This window comes from Pocillopora verrucosa, chromosome 11 (genome assembly GCF_036669915.1).
Source record: "Pocillopora verrucosa isolate sample1 chromosome 11, ASM3666991v2, whole genome shotgun sequence".
Lineage (NCBI taxonomy): Eukaryota > Metazoa > Cnidaria > Anthozoa > Scleractinia > Pocilloporidae > Pocillopora > Pocillopora verrucosa.
The window spans coordinates 13,192,249-13,212,010 of NC_089322.1; the positions used below are offsets into that span (position 1 = coordinate 13,192,249).

The following is a 19,762-nucleotide window of genomic DNA, read 5'->3' on the forward strand; positions in this document are numbered from 1 at the left end:
AGAAGGAGACGAAGGTATCTACGGTACATAAAATAAACTAAAAAGTAGAAGGGAATCCTCATACCATCCAACATTATCAGGGAAAAATAGTACTTGTGACAAGCAGTAACTTCAATTTTTGGACAGTATAGAAAATGTGAGAAATTTTGAATTTAAAATAATCGATGAATGAAAAGATATTATTCTAGTCCAGTTCTCATGTGAAGATGACAGGGCTGATTAGGACTGGGCTCTAGACACTTCCTCTATCATTATCCAGGATATTGATTCCCATCCATTGTAAGTATTACCCAGTGTATTAGCACTGGGGCACTGTCCTACCCATAACTCCACAGTAACCCTGCCCTGTGGTATGTTTTCACAGTATCCGTCAATTGATCTGTGATGAAGCAGCTCAGGACTCCCAGATGGCCAATTGTTGAACACAGCAGCCTCAATTGTCATTGGTCCACTGCATTCGTTTCCATTAAACGTGAAGAACCAGCGGTTGTATTTAGAAGTGCCATAGACTTGTGTATTTCCCTGGAATGAGACTTTAATAGCTGTGTCAGATTGCAGCTTGTTGAATGAGCAATCCTTAAAAAAATGCCAAGAAGACAGTCTTATTGCAAAAGAATCTTTTGTAAGAGAATTAAAGGAAAAATTTGATGATGACCTTGTACTTTTCCTGCTTCCTAGAATGCACATAATTGTTAATTAATATTTTAAGTTTGGCAGCATTTTTCAAAAGTCTCTTTCAGAGATGGCCTTGACAAATTGGCTCTACCACTTTTTTCATTACATTTTCTAGATATTTCTGTACCTTAATCTTTCCTTTATCTCTACCATCATTCAGATTTTTCCACACACACTGTTTCCAGTTGGTCTGTGACACTGCACTATTCACGATTTCTCCTTTCTCTCCTTTAGATCCCTGCTCTCCTTTCACACCCTTGATTCCTGGCGGTCCACTGCTGCCACGTGACCCTTCATGACCTTTATCTCCTTTCATTCCCATTATTCCAGGTGCACCATTTTTACCAAGTGACCCTGAATTTCCTTTTAGTCCACTTGCTCCCGTCATACCTCTCGGTCCCTTGACACCAGGCTCTCCCTTAGCTCCATCTTTTCCTTGTTGTCCTTGGAGCCCTGGGGCGCCAGGAACTCCCGGCATTCCTGGTTTGCCATTCGATCCTGGAATCCCAGAAAATCCGTGAGCAAAAATGGATTTCTGAGAAAGAAAAAAAGAACATTTAGTAATTGGATGGACGTACTTGATGTTCATTGATATTTACTTTTCCTCTGAAGTAGCACAGCAATTTTTTCAGAAACTAAGCATGTTGAGAATTTAGCTTCAGTGTCGGAGAAACAGCTCGGAACATTGAATGATCTCATAACGTTGTAGATATATCCCTAAAAGAAACAGCAATGTTCTATTTTGTCTTTGAGAACTTGTGATTGGTGAAGGATTTGTTTTGCACTTAGCTTGGTAGACATAGTGGTAAACTGAGTCATAAATGCTTCATGAAGTACATACGATTTTGTAGTATAAAGCATGCTTAAAAGTACCTCATATGGGTCTTTTTCAGCGCCAGTTTGTGGATTGTGCTGTTGAGGACTGGTGGTTGTTCCCATGGAACTTACTCCCGTTTTGAATGAGAAAAATAGCAAAGCAGCGAGAATCAGAAGCTTCGCCAACTTCGATGGTTGCTTCGCGTGAATACTTTGTGCTCGTTGTAAAATATCTCCCTATGTAGGTGCCGATTTATATCCAATTGAATTTCATTTACTGCAAACTGTCAGTTCTCCTGTTAAAATTACAATCTTAGTTGAAAAGCGCTGAAGATAAATGATAAGGATGTCTGAAGCTGCTTGAACTCACACAACGGGTCAAAAACTTGACCGTGATATCCTCATCATTTCACTAACAAAGCACGTACTGACCATCAGATCAATGTTTCACATAGATTAAGAAAAATTACGCTGGGCCACAAAATCTTCCTCTTCCGATCAAACGTGGCATATTGAGAAGGAAAAGAAACTCGATATGGTCTGTGATATGATGTTCATTTGTCCTAAGCTCGATTTTTGTATTCACTGTTACTGGATCCATTCCAAAATGGTATAAAACCTTTCTAAAACGGCGCATTTTTGATCTAAACTTATCATGAGGTGGTGTGTTAGATTTGAGTTCAAAATCTGTTTTTGTGTATTAATGATACAAATTGCAGACTTGTGTTGTGAAGTTAAAATAAAGAACGATATTTTTATGTCTCGTTTTGGTATGTTCTAGAAAGAACAGAAATGCTGAGGGTAATTGCACAAGAATGATCTATTTGATACGTTTCCATAGTGTTTTAAGGGGGGCATATTCTTACAGTGATACCTGCTACATCGCGTTTTAGAGAACGATCATTCAGTCCGTTGCGCTGATTGAAAAACTTACCTCTGTGGCACTATGGAGCAACAACGTGTCAGTAACATCGCACTTATTAACATTGAGAGAGCACTTGCAAACTCCGTAGTCAACAATGGATCGTATCATCGATATCTTAGGCCGTCGAAATGGCAGAGACAGGTATGTCTTTTAACGTGTTTTATGGGCTCATATGTAAGATTCATATCTAAGAATATATTTATTTGATAAGTAGGCCTATGTTAGTTTATCGTATGACCAAGAAATGGCAAGAAAGTTTTGGGCAAGTGGTTCACCCCCTGGCAAAAAAATGGCCCGTACGCCAATAATAGCATTAGTTAGTTTGACCCGTTATTAAATATCACAGATAACAGTGTTGTAATTAACAAAATGCGGCAGGATAAAAGCGGTCAAGCCCTTAGATGTCCAGGAGAGCGTTTCTGCGGACCCTGAAGCGCCTGATATCATGTTTATTTGTTCTGTGGTCGGGTGCGGTATTCATACTTATGCTGAGACATTGAAATTTATTTTCATCTCCAAAATCTGCTTTTGTGTATTAATAATACAAATTGAAGACTTGTGTTGTGAAGTTAAAATTGAGAATGACATTTTTGTGTTTCTAGTTGATATGTTCTGAAAGTTATGTTTCTACTTATTACTACCGTTTTATGTGTTTCATTTTTCTAGAAGAGTTAAAGATTTTTTTTTATTAGCGTAAAAGTCACATCTGTTACTGTTTTCGGTTAATGAAATTTATCTCTCGAATGCAAGCCCTCAGTGCTTCAGATTATTTTTCACGCAGTCTCATGTGCGGCTCATTACCTCGCTAGAATGAGACTTTTTGCTAAAAATAGCTGTACATTTATCAGACTCCAGCATGTTGAATGAGCAATCCTATAAAAAATGCCGAGAAGACAGTCTTAGTGAAAAAAAAAATGTTTTATAACAGTGTTATAGGAAATAATTGGATGATGACTTTGTTTAGGATTAGGGTTGCCTGCGGGTAGAATGCACAGAATTGTCGATTGATATTTTTAGTTTGGCGGCATTTCTCGAGAGTCTTTTTCAGAGATGGTCAAGACAAATTGTCTCTAACACTTAATTTCTGTTTCATTGAAAACACAACCGAGTGAAGATATCTTTGCACATCTTTTGGCGATAGTAGTTAGTCAGAGTTAGTCAGGGTTTCAACATTCTGGGATCCAAGATTCATGGTGCCTTCCACACAGTTTGCTGAAGCCATTTCCCCCAAACGTTCAAATACTTGTCTAACTTAGCATCTAATTAAACTGGCGTACTAACGTGTTTGATTTAGGACATAGGTGACAGCACTCATCAGCTTGACTCCTTTTTCAAATATCAAAGAGGGTAATTTTGTAACTGTGGTACTGCGTCGGTGAGGGGTATTAAAAGATAATTTGGTTTTATAAACTGAGTTGATAATGTAAATTGGCCAGCGTAAAGAGTTTCAAAACCATCTGCCACGTGAACAACCTACGTTACATTTATCTTTTTTAAATCCTTTAATTCTAGGTGCACCATCATAACCATGTGACCTTTGATTTTATTTTTCCCTCTTGTCCCCGTCATGCTTCTCGGTTCCTCCCCATTAGCTCCATCTTTTCCGTGACGTTCTTGCGGCCCTGGGGCGCCAGGAATTCCCGGCACCTTGGTATGCCATTTTATCCTGGAATGCCAAAATATCCTCGAACAAAGATGAATTTCTGAAAAAAAAAATGTATATATACTGATTGAGTGTACGTACTAGACGTTCATTTCGTTATTTACTTGTCTGTTGAGGTAGCACAGCAATTTCTGTTGGATGATCATGCAAAATATTTTCGCCGGAACAAATAAAGTTTTCACCTGACGAATGCACATTGGAGCAGTAAATATTCCCATAATTTTGCATTGAATTCCCGAAAGAAAAACTCTTTCCAGCAATTTCTCGGACGAAGGGCTTGCGCTCGAAAATTCAGCTTTAGAAACTCTTTACGGTGGTAAATTTACGTTTTAACCTGAAACCGAGACTTGAAAGGGATTGAAAATATAAGAAGGGTAATTTCCAGGAAATTCCTGTACAGAGATCAACTTTAACCAGAGCAATTTATTTTCTTATTTATCGACCTGATAAACATTATTGAAATATACTGAGCTTGTTGCAAGATAATGGAAATATTCTATTACAAATTCTAGTTAAGAGAAAACCTGAACATCTTTCTCCATGTCAAATTAAGAAACAATATGCATAGATAACAATTACTCTACTCGTAAAGTAAAACCGCTAAAAAATAAGGAATGCTCAACGAGCTTATTGCATTTTTTTTTACTGAATGGCTTATGACAATATATTATTTCCATTTATTTTCCAACACTTAAATAAGTGAAAAACACATATACAGAAAATTCTTGCTAGGTGCCATTTTTTGTCTTTTAATAGCATTAAGCTTGACAGACGTGTGGTAAAGATTTAACAATTGAAAGATTCGATATGTAAACATAAGAAAACTGCGATTTTTGTTATTAAATAATCGTGCTTTAAGCGCAAAATTTACCTCACATGGGTCTTTGTCAGCGCCAAAATTTGCTCATGTGTTTTAAGGATGCAAACTGCAGACTTGCGATGCATAATTGAAATTAAGAATAACATTTTTGTGTTTCTTGTTGGTCTCTTGATGTGATTTTTCTATAATTATCTCTTTTTTATGTGATTTGTTTACAAGAGACTTTAAGCCTTTTTAACGGCGTTAGATTCACATCCGTGAGTTTTTTCTGATTATGGAGTGTATCCAGGCTCTAATCCTTTAATCCTTCAGTGCTTGAGATTGTTTATCACGCGGTCTCTGTGCCGCTATCTCTTATAAAACATAGGTGTGGTGTCAACTTCCGAGGTTAAGAAAAACCTACCGATTGAGCATATAAGTGCGCATGTTTTTTTGCGATCGTAGTTAGTGAGAGTTAGGTAAGAGTTCATCAGAGACAGAATGCTTTAGATGTTTTAGCAGCAAGGCATGATAATGAAAGAAGACGCTTTTGTGATCCGAGGTTCTTCGTGCCTTCGAATTCCGCCCATCCAGTTGGTTTAAGTCATAGTTTCCGCTAACGTTCTAATAATTGTGTCACTGAGTATCTAACTGAATTGGAACAATAACGTGTTACATTGAGGAAATGGGATATAGCATCATGGAGAAGCTTCGCCATACATCGATGGTTATTTTGCGCGAATGCTTTTTGTTCCCCATAAAATATCTTCCTTTAAAAAATGACAATCCTGTTAGCGTCCTTTAGAACTTCGTCAGACGTATTGTCAGTAACCATGTTAAATAATAATCTTGGTAAGAAAGCCGTGGAGCAAAATTATACTACTTGCAATCACACGCGGGTAAACATTCTGATATCCTTATCAGTTCATTAGTGAAGCACGTATTGACCAATGTTTCATACGAATTTATTCGATTAAACGCCGCTCTCCAATAAACGCCGCAAATAAGGCAGAAATATAAACGAACGCCGCCCTGGAACAAACCTCACACCATGATGCGGCGTTTATTCGAATAAAAGACTCAAAAATCACATGTTACATTGATCGATGAACTAACGCAATGATATACAGATTTTTGATTGATCACTATAAGCCTGGGACTTCTTCGATTGCCACATCGAAGATAGCATTACTTACGCATTGCAGTCCAAAAAAACCGATCGAGTAGTTGTGCCAGGAGGGTGCACCATGTATATCCAGGCACCGGACGTTTGCTGAAACAAGCCGTTCAAGGTCGCTTGCTCTGAAAAGTATGATGAATGGCTGGGTACCGTGGGAATTTACGAAAAAAACAGCTGCTGGAAATTTGAAAGCAACCCCGGGAAGAACCACTTTGCAGTGGGTTCTTGATTCTAGGGCAGAACTACCCACGAAGGTCATCAAAAAATCTCTTTCAAGCTGCGCGTTGAACCTTCCTGTGGACGGATCGAAAGACGACATGATCCATTGCCTCAAGGAAGGTCAGCCTTGTAACGGTGGACGATCATTGCTTCGTTCGCAGTCAGAAATTCTGAGTGAACCACACTCAAATCCTTTTGAATGTACCAGCTCTGATGTCAAGGAAGCATATCCGACGTTACATCTTTTGGACTCGGATCATAAAGAGGATGGTAACACTAAAATTGAGTGAACTTTATTCACTTTATGTACTTCAGTAGTATGAACATGCAATTCGTGAAATTTAGAACGATGAAGAAAATGACGTTTGAGAAAACCACTAATACATGTTTCTGTTTTTAAAAATTAAAATGGGCAGTTACCATACTATTCTTTGCGAGAAATGAATTGAATTTTAAATAAACGCCGCGCTCGAGTCACGAAAAGGGAAATGAACACTACGGCGTTTAATCAAATTAATAATGTGCATGAAAAAGTTCCGCGCTTCTGAATACCTGAAAACGATTGCATTCTCATGTAACACGCGTGCAAAGTTGTAACACGATTGCTAAGTTGTAACACGAGTGCAAATTACAAATAGCGCACCCACGCTTTCAAAATTTCGTCTGTCTTGAGTTTCTGCGTATTTTTTTCCATGTACATTCTTAAAAAGTAATAACATGATTTTTCTTGCAATTTGGTGTCCATAACTTCTTGTAAACTTTTCAGAGACTACATACTTCACTTGCCCTACGGGCTCGTGCAATTTTAATTGTTATCTTTGAAAAATTTACTCGTGCTTATTTCCACCAAATTGCACTCGAAATCACTTTATTACCTATACAAATAAGGTAAATTCAGAGAAATTTGTCGCAAAAATCGGGGCCTCGAAATCTTCCCATCCTGATCAAACTTGCCGTATTGAGAAGGAAAGAAGTTTGATACGGTCTTTGATGTGATGTTCATTTGTCCTCTGGCCGATTATGATATTCATGTATATTCTCGATCGATTCCAAAAGAGCCCATAACTTTTTGAAAACCGTTTGTTTTATACTTGCTTATCATAAGACGGCGTGTTAGATTTTCATGTTGATGCATTTAAATGGAGCAAATTGCAGACTTGTGTTGTGTGGTTTAAATTAAGAACGACATTTGGTTTTTGTTGCAGGTCCGTCGTCAACTTCCAAGAAGTTAATAGCACACTGTAACAAACGCTTTGAGAAAAGTTCTAATTAATAAACTGAACCGCTAATTATCTGTCACTTGACTAGGCCGGCCGGTCGATGAATAGTGGCTGAATGTTTGAGCACGAACAAATTGAAGCTAATGAAAGGCACTGCCTTCTTTGTGCTTGTTTAAAAATATCCTTCGATACTAACATTAATGGTAATAATAGTACTGATAATTACAATAATAATAGTAAAAAAATTGTTATTAGTATGTACCAAGACAGTGGATAGCGTTGAAATCACGCTCTGATTATATTGGCTCCTCATATTCCGAATTTCCTTTGAGTTTCACCTCCTAGCAACGCGCGCGCGATTTGCGCCTCAAATTATCGCAGCCATTGCAAGAATAAATGAGTGATCTTTTTGTGCTATATTAACCCACTGTTTTAGTATATACTAATTTACTAAAACAACTGTTCAACTCAGTGTGGGTGGTAAGGGTGAATATTTTCTTTGCCGCTTCGCAGCTCGGGAAATATTTTCTACCAGTTACCGCCACTTTGGTAAATATTTGTTAGTCATATATTAAGAGCAGTCTCTCCTTCTCGCGCGATTGAAAAGAAATCAGTAACCTTATCAACTAAGATGATGAAACCTAATTATCTTGTATCACAATCACACAAAAAGCAGAGGAAATGTTTAGAGAAGAAAAAAGTTTTTTTTGCAAAGAGTAAAACATTACGTACTTCATGATACCGATAGTGGGGGGAAAATCTTGACAGTTAAGTATTGTTCACCATTCCTTGTATGAAAATGACAGGGCTGATTAGGACTGGGCTCTAGACACTTCCTCTATCATTATCCGCGATACTGATTGCCATCCAGTGTAAGCATTACCCAGTGTATGACTACTGTGACACTTTCCTACCCATACCTCCACAGTAACCCTGCCCTGTGGAATGTTTTCACAGTATCCCTCGAATGAATTGTGATGAAACAGGTCAGGACTCCCAGATGGCCACTGGCTGTACACAGCAGCCTCAATTGCCATTGGTCCACTGCATTCATTTCCATTAAACTTGAAGAACCACCGGTTGCATTTAGTTGAAGTGCCATGGACTCTCATATTTCCCTGGAATGAGACTTTAAGAGCTGTATCAGACTGCAGCTTGTTGAATGAGCAATCCTATAAAAAAATGCCAACAATACAGTTTAGGTGCAAAGAAATGTTTTATAGTAGTTTTATAGGAAACAATTTGATGATGCCCTTGCACTTTCCCTGCCCGCTGGAATGCACAGAATTGTTAATTGATATCTTTAGTTCCTTGGCATTTCTCTAAAGACTCTTTCAGAGATGGTCATGACAAACTTACTCTGATGCTTAATTTATTTTCATTGCATTTCTTTCTACTTTAATAGCTGTATCAGACTGCAGTTTGTTGAATGAGCAATCCTATAAAAAATGCCATGCATACAGTCTTAGTACAGTAAAAAATATTTTCTAAGAGTGGTAAAGAAAAACAATTTGATGATGACCTTGTACTTTTGCAGCCTGCAAGAATGCACAGAACTGTTCATTGATATATTCAGTTTGGTGGCATTTCTCAAAGTCTCTTTCAGAGACGGCGATGACAAATTGGCTCTAATGCTTAAATCGTTTTTCATTGCATTTTCTAGATATTTCTGTACCCTAATCTTTCCACTGTCTCTACCATCATTCACATTTTTCCACACACACTGGTTCCAGTTGGTCTGTGACACTGCACTAATCAGGATTTCTCCTTTCTCTCCTTTAGATCCCTGCTCTCCATTCACACCCTTGCTTCCTGGCGGTCCACTGCTGCCACGTGACCCTTCATCACCTTTATCTCCTTTTATTCCCATCATTCCAGGAGCACCATTTTTACCCAGTGACCCTGGATTTCCTTTTAGTCCTCTTGTTCCCGTCATGCCTCTCGGTCCCTTGACACCAGGCTCCCCCTTGGCTCCATCTTTTCCTTGTTGTCCTTGGGGCCCTGGGGCGCCAGGAACTCCCGGCATTCCTGGTATGCCATTCGATCCTGGAATCCCAGAAAATCCGTGAGCGAAAATGGATTTCTGAGGAAGAAAAAAAACACATTCTAATTTGATGGATGTACTTGATATTTACTAGTTAGCCGAAGTTGCCCAGAAGTTTCTTCAGAAACTAATGTTGATGGGAATTAAGCTTCATTTTAGGAGAAACATCTCGGAACATCAAATGATCTCGTAACGCTCTATACGTAGAGATATCCCTAAAAGAAAATTAATTCAGCAATGTTCCACTTTGCCTTTGAAAACTTATGATTGATGAGGGATTTGTTTTGCGCTTTGCTTGGCAGACATGAGTGGTTAAACTTAGGTGTGACAAATGAACGCGTCATGAAGTACATGCGATTTTGTAGTAAATAATCGTGGATAAAGCATGCTTAAGAGTACCTCACATGGGTCTTTGTCAGCGCCAGTATGTGGATTCTGTTGTTGAGGACTGGTGGTTGTTCCCACGGAACTTACTCCTGTTTTGAATGAGACAAATGACAAAGCAGCAAGGATCAGGAGCTTTGCCATAATTCGATGGTTACTTTGCGCGAATAGTGCTTGTTCTATGACTAATATATTTTTCTCCTTATGTACGCGCCTATTTATATCCTACTGAATTTTATTAAATGCAACTGTCAGTTCTCATATTAAATAACAATCTTAATTAAGAAGCCTGGAGCTAAATGATAAGGATGTCTGAAACTACTCGAACTCACACACCGGGTAAACAACTTGACTGTGACATCCTTATCAGTTCACTAATGAAGCACGTACTGACCAACAGACCAACGTTTCACTCAGATTCAGAGAAATTACGCAGTAAAATCTGGGCTACAAAATCTTCCTCTTCTGATCAAACGTGACATATTGAGAAGTAAAGTTTGATATGGTCTGTGATATGATGTTCATTTGTCCCTTGCTCGATTTCAGTATCCATGTTATTGGATCCACTCCATTATTTAATTGAAAAAAAAAGGTGATAGCACCCATAGGCGTACGTGCCGTTGGGGCTGGGGGGCTGCAACAGCCCCTCCCCGTGCCCCCCCGAATTTTGGGGGCAGCAAGAGAAATTTGGGCAAACCAAATTTTTACAAAAGTTTCCATGTTTCGTTTCGCCTTTTTTTTCTTTGAAAGAGTTATTTTTTTATTTTGAGCTTATGTCGGCGTAGTAAAGCCAGTTAAATTCATCTTCGAACTGTGTGTTGAGAGCAGTTCTGAGCAACTCTCGTAGTCTGTGCTGATATCTTCAGGGGAAGACGGTCGACGTCATTTCCACTCGTAGAAATGCCGACATGACCATTCAGACCCTACGCCGGTGTCGTAGTGAAGAAGGTTCCAACAGTGTATGGCAGATAGTGTCAACAATGGGTCTTAAAGTTAAGAAGTGGTTAAACAATTCTCAGTTTGAATTACGAGAAGCCAGGGCACTCAGACAAACGCCATTGCGCAGCCTTCAAGACCTTGTGGGTGATCACGTGCAAAGACAAACGCGGCTGACACCGGAATCGCACCACCGTATGAACAGTTACTATGCGTCCATTGACAAGGTGCTGACCGAGCTTGAGCTCAGGGTTAATAGAAATAGTCTGTGCTTTGTAAAATATCTGTTACTGTGAAACACCCGATAAAGAAAGCTTCTCCCGCTTTGCTAAAAGTTACAAATCCCCCCCTCCTCCCGGCAAAAAATGGCCCGTAGCGGCACCCATGATAGCATTATTTAGTTTGACCCACTATTAAATATCACTGATAACAGTGTTGTAATTCACAAACTGCGACATGATAAAAGCGGTCAAGCCCACAGATGTTCAGGAGAGCGTTTTTGCGACTCTGAAGCGCCTGGTTTATTTGTTCTATGGTCGGGTGCGGTATTCATCCTTATATTCTGTGAGATATATCTTCACCTCCAAAGTCTGTTTTTGTGTATTAATGGCACAAATTGTAGGCTCGTGTTGTGTTGTTAAAATTAAGAACGATATTTTTGTGTCTCTTTTGGTATGTTCTCGAAAGTGATGTTTCTACTAATTACGACTATTTTAAGTCTTTCATTTTTCTACAAGACATAAAGGTTTTTCTTTATCAGCTTAAGGATCACATCTGTTACTGTTATTGGATAACAGAATTTATCTCTAAAATGTAAGCCTTTAATGCTTCAGATTATTTTCCACACAGTTTATGTGCCGCTATCTCGCTGGAATGAAAAATTTTAAACTTAAATAGCTGTATCCGAATGCAGCTTGTTAAACGAGCACTCCTACAAATTATACCGAGAAGATAGTCTTGTGGAAAAATTCATGTTTTATAAGAGTGTTATAAGAAATAATTTGATGATGACCTTGTACTTTTTCTGCCTGCTGGAATGAACAGAATTGTTAATCGATATTTTTCGTTAGATAGCATTTCTCAAAAGTGTCTTTCAGAGATAGCCATGACAAATTGGTTCTAACACTTGATTTATTTTTCATAGCATTTTCTGTATTTCTGTATCTTAATATTTCCACGATGTCTATCATACGATCTCTATCTGTCATATATTTTCCACACATACGGTCTCCAGTTGGTTGGTGACAATGTTTCGTTCATGCTTTTAAATATCACAGATCACAGCATTGTAATTGAAAAACTGTGGCAGGATAAAAGCGGTCAAGCCCTTTGATATTTCAAATATATTTTCATATCCAAAGACAGTTTTTGTGTATTAATGGTACAAATTGCAGACTCGCCTTTGTGTAGTTCAAATCAAGAACGATATTTTTGTGTCTCATTTTGGTATGTTCTCGAAAGTGATGTTTTTATAATTACCACTAATTTAGGTGTTTCATTTTCTACAAGACTTGAAGGTTTTTTTTATCAGCGTAAGGGTCACATCTGTTACTGTTATCGGATAACGGAATTTATCTCTCGAATGTAAGCCTTCAATGCTTCAGATTATTTTTCACGCAGTCCTATGTGCCGCTATCTCGCATAGAACACAGGTGTGGTGTCAACTTCCAAGGTTAAGAAAACACAACTAAGTGGGAATATCTTTGCATATCTTTTTGGTGATAGTAGTAAGTGAGAGTAAGTTAGGGTTAAAGTTGTAACAGCAAGATATTTTACATAAAATAAGAAGATTTTGGGATCCAATATTCATGGTGCCTTCCACCCAGTTTGCTCAAGCCATTTCCCCGAAACGTTCATATACTTGTCTAACTGAGCATCTAATTAAACTGGAGTAATGACGTGTTTGATTGTGGAAATAGGTGATAGCAATCATTAGCTTGATTCCTTTTTCAAATATCACAGACAACGGTGTTTTAATTAGCAAAATGCAGCAGGAAAAGGCAGCCATGCCCTTTGATATTCAAAGAGGGTAATTTTGCAACTGTGATACTGAGTCGGTGAGGGGTATTACAAGATAATTTGGTTTTATCCACTGAACTGATGATGTAAATTGGCCACCTTAAACAGTTTCTAAAACATCTGCTACCTAAACAACCTACATAACAATCATATTTTTTAAATCCCTTCATTCTAGGGGCACCATTATTACCACGTGACCTTTTATTTCCTTTTTTCCCCTCTCCTCCCCGTCATGCCTCTAGGTCCCTCCCCCTCAGCTCCATCTTTTCCTTCTTGTTGTTGTGGCCCTGGGGCGCCAGGAATTCCTGGCATTCCGGGTATGCCATTCGATCCTGGAATGCCAGAATATCCTCGAGCAAAGACGGATATCTGAAAAGAAAAAAAAAACGTACGTACTGCTGATTGGGTGTACGTACTAGATGTTCGTTGCTATATTTACTCGTCCGTTCAGGTAGCGCAGGAATTTCTGCTGGATGATGATGCAAAATATTTTCGCCGGAACAAATAAATTTTTCACGTGGCGAATGCACCTCTTAGCAGTGAATATTCCCATAATGTTGCCACAGGCAGACAACCCTGCAGGTTTGAGGCCGCATGACGTCAGTTATTTGATACGATAGTTGGACTCTTACATTTTTTGTAATTTGCAACGGTCGATCTCGGCAAGACGCAAGTAATCCCGAGAAATGTTTCATAAATGCCGCAAATCATAACATTTCATCCCCAAAATCCGCTTCCTGACAGTCAGATAAATAAACTTACTGTGTTGTCTCGAGTGATTTTGCGCGCTTTTGAGACAGATAATTCCCCACTTTGCACTGATGCCCCTACAAAGGCAGAAAGCATTAGCCAATCGGAACGAAGCTACTACTGACAGCTTCGTTCCGATCGGCTAATGTTTTTCCGGTTGCGGAACGGAAGTTGTAAAATAGCCAAAGGGGAGGGCTGGTTTGTACTGTCTTTCGAACGACACACTTTGCACTGGCGTGGGGAGGGTCGGGTGAAATCTGAGCTCGGTTAGTGATTTATTTGAATCGTAATACGGTTAGTCGAAGGCTTATGATCGACCTCTTCAGTCCACATTATGTGTCGACGGCGGATGATGAGCGAATGTCGGAAATCGAGCAGGCTTTTTAGGTAATTAAAGGCGGGCAGTCGTACTAATTTTTGGCTTGGCTCTTTCACGTTTATCGAATTTTAACGCGCCCCAAGCTGGGAGGTGAGCGACGTTTGGAAGCGGAAGAAATTCGGCGAAGTTCTTTGGGCTTTCTGCCCAGACGGTCCTGGAAGTTGCACGCCTTGTTTTTCCTTTTCCTTTGCGCGCATACTTTGTGTTCTCTGTGCAATATCTTCTTAAGCATGTATGAAATATTTTCATAATAATAATAACTCCCATGGTTATGAGAAAAGCGCTAAAACATGTTTCTGTTTTAAAAAATTAAAATGGTCAGTTACCATACTATTGATTGTAAGAAAGGAATTGGATTTTAAATAAACGCTGCCCTTGTATAAATTAAACGCCGCACTCGAATTCCGAAAAATTCAATCCAATTAATAATGTACAGGAAAAATTTACGCGCTTCTGATTGGCTGAAAACGATTGCATTCTAATGTAACACGCGTGCAAAGTTGTAACACGAGTGCAAATTAATTACAAATGGCCCCCGCACGCCTTCAAAATTTCGTCTGTCTGGACTTTCCGCGTTTTTTTTTCCATGTACATCCTTAAAGAATAAAAAACGCGCCGAGTGCATTGTTGAGTTATATAAGCACGGAAAAGCACGAGCCGAAGGCGAGTGCTTCTTGCACGTCTCGAGTGTTCTTAAAAATTCCCCAGTGCTTATATAACTAAACAATGCTCGAGAAACAAGCTTTTTTATTTCTTTTAGAAAACGTATCGTGAATTGCGTGCGCTCGTACCGATGACGTTGGCTGCGTACACTATATCTCAACAATGCACTCGTGGGACGTAAGGCACGTGCTTTATGGAAATATAGTGAACTCGTTCTGACCAATCACAGCGCGCATTTCTCTGAACATTTTATAATAGCAAGTAATATGATGATTTCTCTTGCAATTTGATGTCACTAAGTTCTTGTAAATTTTTTAAAGACTACAAATTGCACTCTTTTGTTATCTTTGAAAAATTTACTCGTGCCTATTTACACCAAGTTGCACTCGAAATCATTTTATTTACTGACACAAATAAGATAAATTAACGTCTTGTAAATTTTTAAATGACTGCAAATTGCACTCTCCCTACGGGCTCGTACAATTTTGTCATTTTTGAAAAATTTACTCGTGCCTAGTTACACCAAATTGCACTCGAAATCGTGTTAGAACCGGTACAAATAAGATAAATTCAGAGAAACTAGCAGGAAAATCGGGGCCACCAAATGTTCGTATTTAGATCACACTTGTCATGTTGAGAAGGAAAATAAGTTTGATATGGTCTGTGATGTGATGTTCATTTGTCCTCTGATCGATTATGATATTCATGTATATTCCCGATCGATATCAAAATAGCTCAAAACTTTTCAGAAACCGTTTGTTTGATCCGTGCTTGTGTTCAAAATCTGTTGATACATTTTAATGAAGCAAATTGCAGACTGGCTTCTGAAAAGGGTCTGATTCAATATCAATAAAATAAAAACAAGAACAGAAAAAACACCACACAAAAAATTATTTCTTGCTTTCTATTGCTTCATTATCACGTGTGGATATTTGCCAGTTAAGTTGTGCGTGTGATAAAAGGTGCTTTTGTTCTTTTAGTCAGAGCAAGTTTCACATAAACTATGCGCGAAAACTTGATCATTATGCTACTGACCGTCACCCATGACATCGTGCAGAAAATTATGCTCAAATTTTTCTTTCTGATCAATTTGATAATTCAAAATAATAGCTTTTAAGAACCCCTCGACCTCCCGTCCCCCTACCTTATTCCTATGACCAACAGGTAACACTTGCAATTGCTAGCAATAAAAGGCTTACCGAAGTTCGGAACACAACATTTTACTAAAATTCCTTACGTGCAAGCAAGAAAAGCAGGCTTGCTGTTGAAAGCACTTAGGATGGAATTCATTTCTTGGTAAACTGTAACATCAAGGCGGGATTTTTATGAAGTCACTAACTATAAGATTATGCTCAACATTATACTGGCATAAGTTATCTGAACTTAACCAGTGTTCTTTAGAAGGGAAAAATATTTACTGTGGCCCAAATCTTCTTTGGAATTCAGAGAAATTTTCTCACCGTGAAATATATAGAGCACTACTCAGGACCACGAAAATAATGAATTTAGCAGAGAAATGATATTTATAGATCTGGCCGATGGAGTTTGAAGGTACATGTATTCCATAATAAACCCGTTTTTCATAAATGAGCATAGTAACTCTCCGATTATATTTTAAAAAACTAGCTCGTGCTTCCCAAACTTCCCGCGTGCTTCATATCTCGATGAACGCACACTGACGTATGAACCAATTGTTAATAGAAAAACTTCTCGATATTAAAATCAGTGGTTTTAAGAGTACTGTTAACTACAATAGAAATTGCTATTAATATGTACCAGGATAGTGGATAGCGTTGAAATCGCGCTCTGATTGGTTGCTCAAATTCCGGATTTCTTTTGTTATTCACATTAAAGCAACGCGCGCGGGATTTTTTTGTGCTATATTTACTCACTTTTTTTTTTAGGATATACTAATTCACTAAAACAAGTATTTAACTCAATGTGGATGGCAAGGGTGGATATTTTCTTCGCCGCTTCGCAGCTCGAGAAATATCTTCCACCAGCCACCTTCACTTTGGTAAATATTTGTTAGTTATATATTTCAAACAGTTTCTCCTTCTCGCGCGATTGAAAATAAATCAATAACCTTATCAACTCAGATGATGAAACCTAATTATCTTGTATCACAAGCACACAAAAAATAGGGGAAATGTTTATAGAAGAAAAAGATGTTTGTGACAAAAAGTAAAACATTACGTACTTTAGGATATCGATAGTGGCGGAAATCTTGAAAGCTAGGATGATGGAAAAACTAAATATTGTTCATAATTCCTTGTATGAAAATGACAGGAGTAATCAGGACTGGGCTCTAAACACTTCCTCTATCATTATCCGGGATACTGATTCCCATCCAGTGTAAGCATCACCTAATGTTTGACCACTGAGACACTTTGCTACCCATAACTCCACAGTAACCCTGCCCTGTGGAATATTTTCACAGTATCCCTCAAATGACCTGTGATGATACAGATAAGGATTCCCAGATGGCCAATAGTTGTACACAACAGCATCAATTGTCATTGGTCCACTGCATTCATTTCCATTAAACTTGAAGAACCACCGGTTGCATTTAGCTGAACTGCCAGCGACTCTCATATTTCCTTGGAATGAGACTTTAATAGCTGTATCAGACTGCACCTTGTTGAATGAGCAATCCTATAAAAAATGCCATGAATACAGTCTTAGTACAATTAAAAATGTTTTCTAAGAGTGGTAAAGGAAAAAATTTGATGATGACCTTGTACTTTTCCTTCTGTAAGAATGCACAGAATTGTTAATTAATATTTTTAGTTTGGCGGCATTTCTCAAAAGTCTCTTTCAGAGATGGTCATGACCAATTGGCTCTTAACTCCTTTTTCATTACATTTTCTGGATATTTCTGTACCTTAATCTTTCCACTATCTTTACCATCATTCAGATTTTTCCACACACAGTGTTTCCAGTTGGTCTTTGACACTGCACTATTCACGATTTCTCCTTTCTCTCCTTTAGATCCCTGCTCTCCTTTCACACCCTTGATTCCTGGCGGTCCATTGTTGCCACGTGACCCTTGATCACCTTTATCTCCTTTTCTTCCCATCATTCCAGGTGCACCATTTTTACCCGGTGACGCTGGATTTCCTTTTAGTCCTCTTGTACCCGTCATACCTCTCGGTCCCTTGGCGCCAGGAATTCCCGGCATTCCTGGTATGCCATTCGATCCTGGAATCCCAGAAAATCCGTGAGCAAAAATGGATTTCTGAGGAAGAAAAAAGAACATATTGTAATTTGATGGATGTACTTGATGTTCATTGATATTTACTTGTTAGCCGAAGTAGCCCAGCAGTTTCTTCAGAAACTAATCTTGATGAAAATTTAGCTTCGTTTTAGGAGAAACAGCTCGGAACATTGAATGATCTCGTAACGCTCCATACATAGAGATATCCCTAAAGAAAATTAATTCAGTAATGTTCCACTTTGTCTTTGAAAATTTATGATTGATGAGGGATTTGTTTTGCGCTTAGCCTGGCAGACATGAGTGGTTAAACTTAGGTGTGACAAATGAACGTGTCATGAAGTACATGCGATTTTGTAGTAAATAACCGTGGATAAAGCATGCTTAAGAGTACCTCACATGGGTCTTTGTCAGCGCCAGTTTGTGGATTCTGTTGTTGAGGACTGGTGGTTATTCCCACGGAACTTACTCCTGTTTTGAATGAGACAAATGACAAAGCAGCAAGGATCAGGAGCTTTGCCATAATTCGATGGTTACTTTGCGCGAATAGTGCTTGTTCTATGACTGATATATATATCTCCTTATGTACGCGCCTATTTATATCCTACTGAATTTTATTAAATGCAACTGTCAGTTCTCATATTAAATAACAATCTTAATTAAGAAGCCTGGAGCTAAATGATAAGAATGTCTGAAACTACTCGAACTCACACACCGGGTAAACAACTTGACTGTGACATCCTTATCAGTTCACTAATGAAGCACGTACTGACCAACAGACCAACGTTTCACTCGGATTCAGAGAAATTAAGCAGTAAAATTTGGGCCACAAAATCTTCCTCTTCTGATCAAACGTGACATATTGAGAAGTAAAGTTTGATATGGTCTGTGGTATGATATTCATTTGTCCTTAGCTCTGTTTCGGTATCCATGTTATTGGATCCACTCCATTATTATTACTCCATTATTTAATTGAAAAAAACAGGTGATAGCACCCATAGGCGTACGTGCCGTTGCGGCTGGGGGGCTGCAACACCCCCCTCCCCCAGCCCCCCCCTCCCGAATTTCGGGCAACTAAGATTTTGGGGGCAGCTAGAGAAATTTGGGCAAACCCAATTTTTACAAAAGTTTTCATGTTTCGTTTCGCCTTTTTTTTCTTTGAAAGAGTTATTTTTTTTATTTTGAGCTTAAGTCGGTGTGGTAAAGCCAGTTAAATTCATCTTCGGACTGTGTGTTGAGAGCAGTTCTGAGCAAAACTCGTCGTCTGTGCTGATTTCTTCAGGGGAAGACGGTCGACGTCATTTCCACCCGTAGAAATGCCGACATTACCATTCAGACCTTACGCCGTTGTCGTAGTGAAGAAGGTTCCAACAGTGTATGGCAGATAGTGTCAACAATGGGTCTTAAAGTTAAGAAGTGGTTAAACAATTCTCAGTTTGAATTACGAGAAGCCAGGGCACTCAGACAAACGCCATCGCGCAGCCTTCAAGACCTTGTGGGTGATCATGTGCAAAGACAAACGCGGCTGACACCGGAATTGCACCACCGTATGAACAGTTACTATGCGTCCATCGACAAAGTGCTGACCGAGCTTGAGCTCAGGGTTAATAGAAATAGTCTGTGCTTTGTAAAATATCTGTTACTGTGAAACACCCGATAAAGAAAGCTTCTCCTGCGTTGCTAAAAGTTACAAAATCGCCCCCTCCTCCCGGCAAAAAATGGCCCGTAGCGGCACCCAGGATAGCATCATTTAGTTTGACCCACTATTAAATATCAGTGATAACAGTGTTGTAATTCACAAACTGCGACATGATAAAAGCGGTCAAGCCCTCAGATGTTCAGGAGAGCGTTTCTGCGACTCTGAAGCGCCTGATAT

The 19,762-nt window shown here is 38.9% G+C and overlaps 2 protein-coding genes across 2 annotated transcripts; both read right to left on the reverse strand.

Moving 5' to 3' along the window:
- Positions 1 to 219: 219 nt before the first annotated feature.
- On the reverse strand, positions 220 to 10,092 carry LOC131774270 (collagen alpha-2(I) chain-like). The gene is made up of 7 exons (XM_066174027.1): positions 9,941 to 10,092; positions 9,173 to 9,580; positions 8,317 to 8,669; positions 2,426 to 2,435; positions 1,549 to 1,728; positions 803 to 1,210; positions 220 to 576 (listed from the first exon to the last, which is right to left on the reverse strand). The coding sequence occupies exons 1-7, from the start codon at positions 10,067 to 10,069 to the stop codon at positions 220 to 222; spliced, it is 1,845 nt and encodes a 614-aa protein (XP_066030124.1). The 5' UTR covers positions 10,070 to 10,092.
- A 6,875-nt stretch (positions 10,093 to 16,967) lies between these two features.
- Positions 16,968 to 18,402, reverse strand: LOC131784524 (collagen triple helix repeat-containing protein 1-like). The gene is made up of 3 exons (XM_066158686.1): positions 18,281 to 18,402; positions 17,557 to 17,910; positions 16,968 to 17,327 (listed from the first exon to the last, which is right to left on the reverse strand). Exons 2-3 carry the CDS (start codon positions 17,851 to 17,853, stop codon positions 16,968 to 16,970), a joined length of 657 nt encoding a protein of 218 aa, XP_066014783.1. The 5' UTR covers positions 17,854 to 17,910; positions 18,281 to 18,402.
- Positions 18,403 to 19,762: the final 1,360 nt, after the last annotated feature.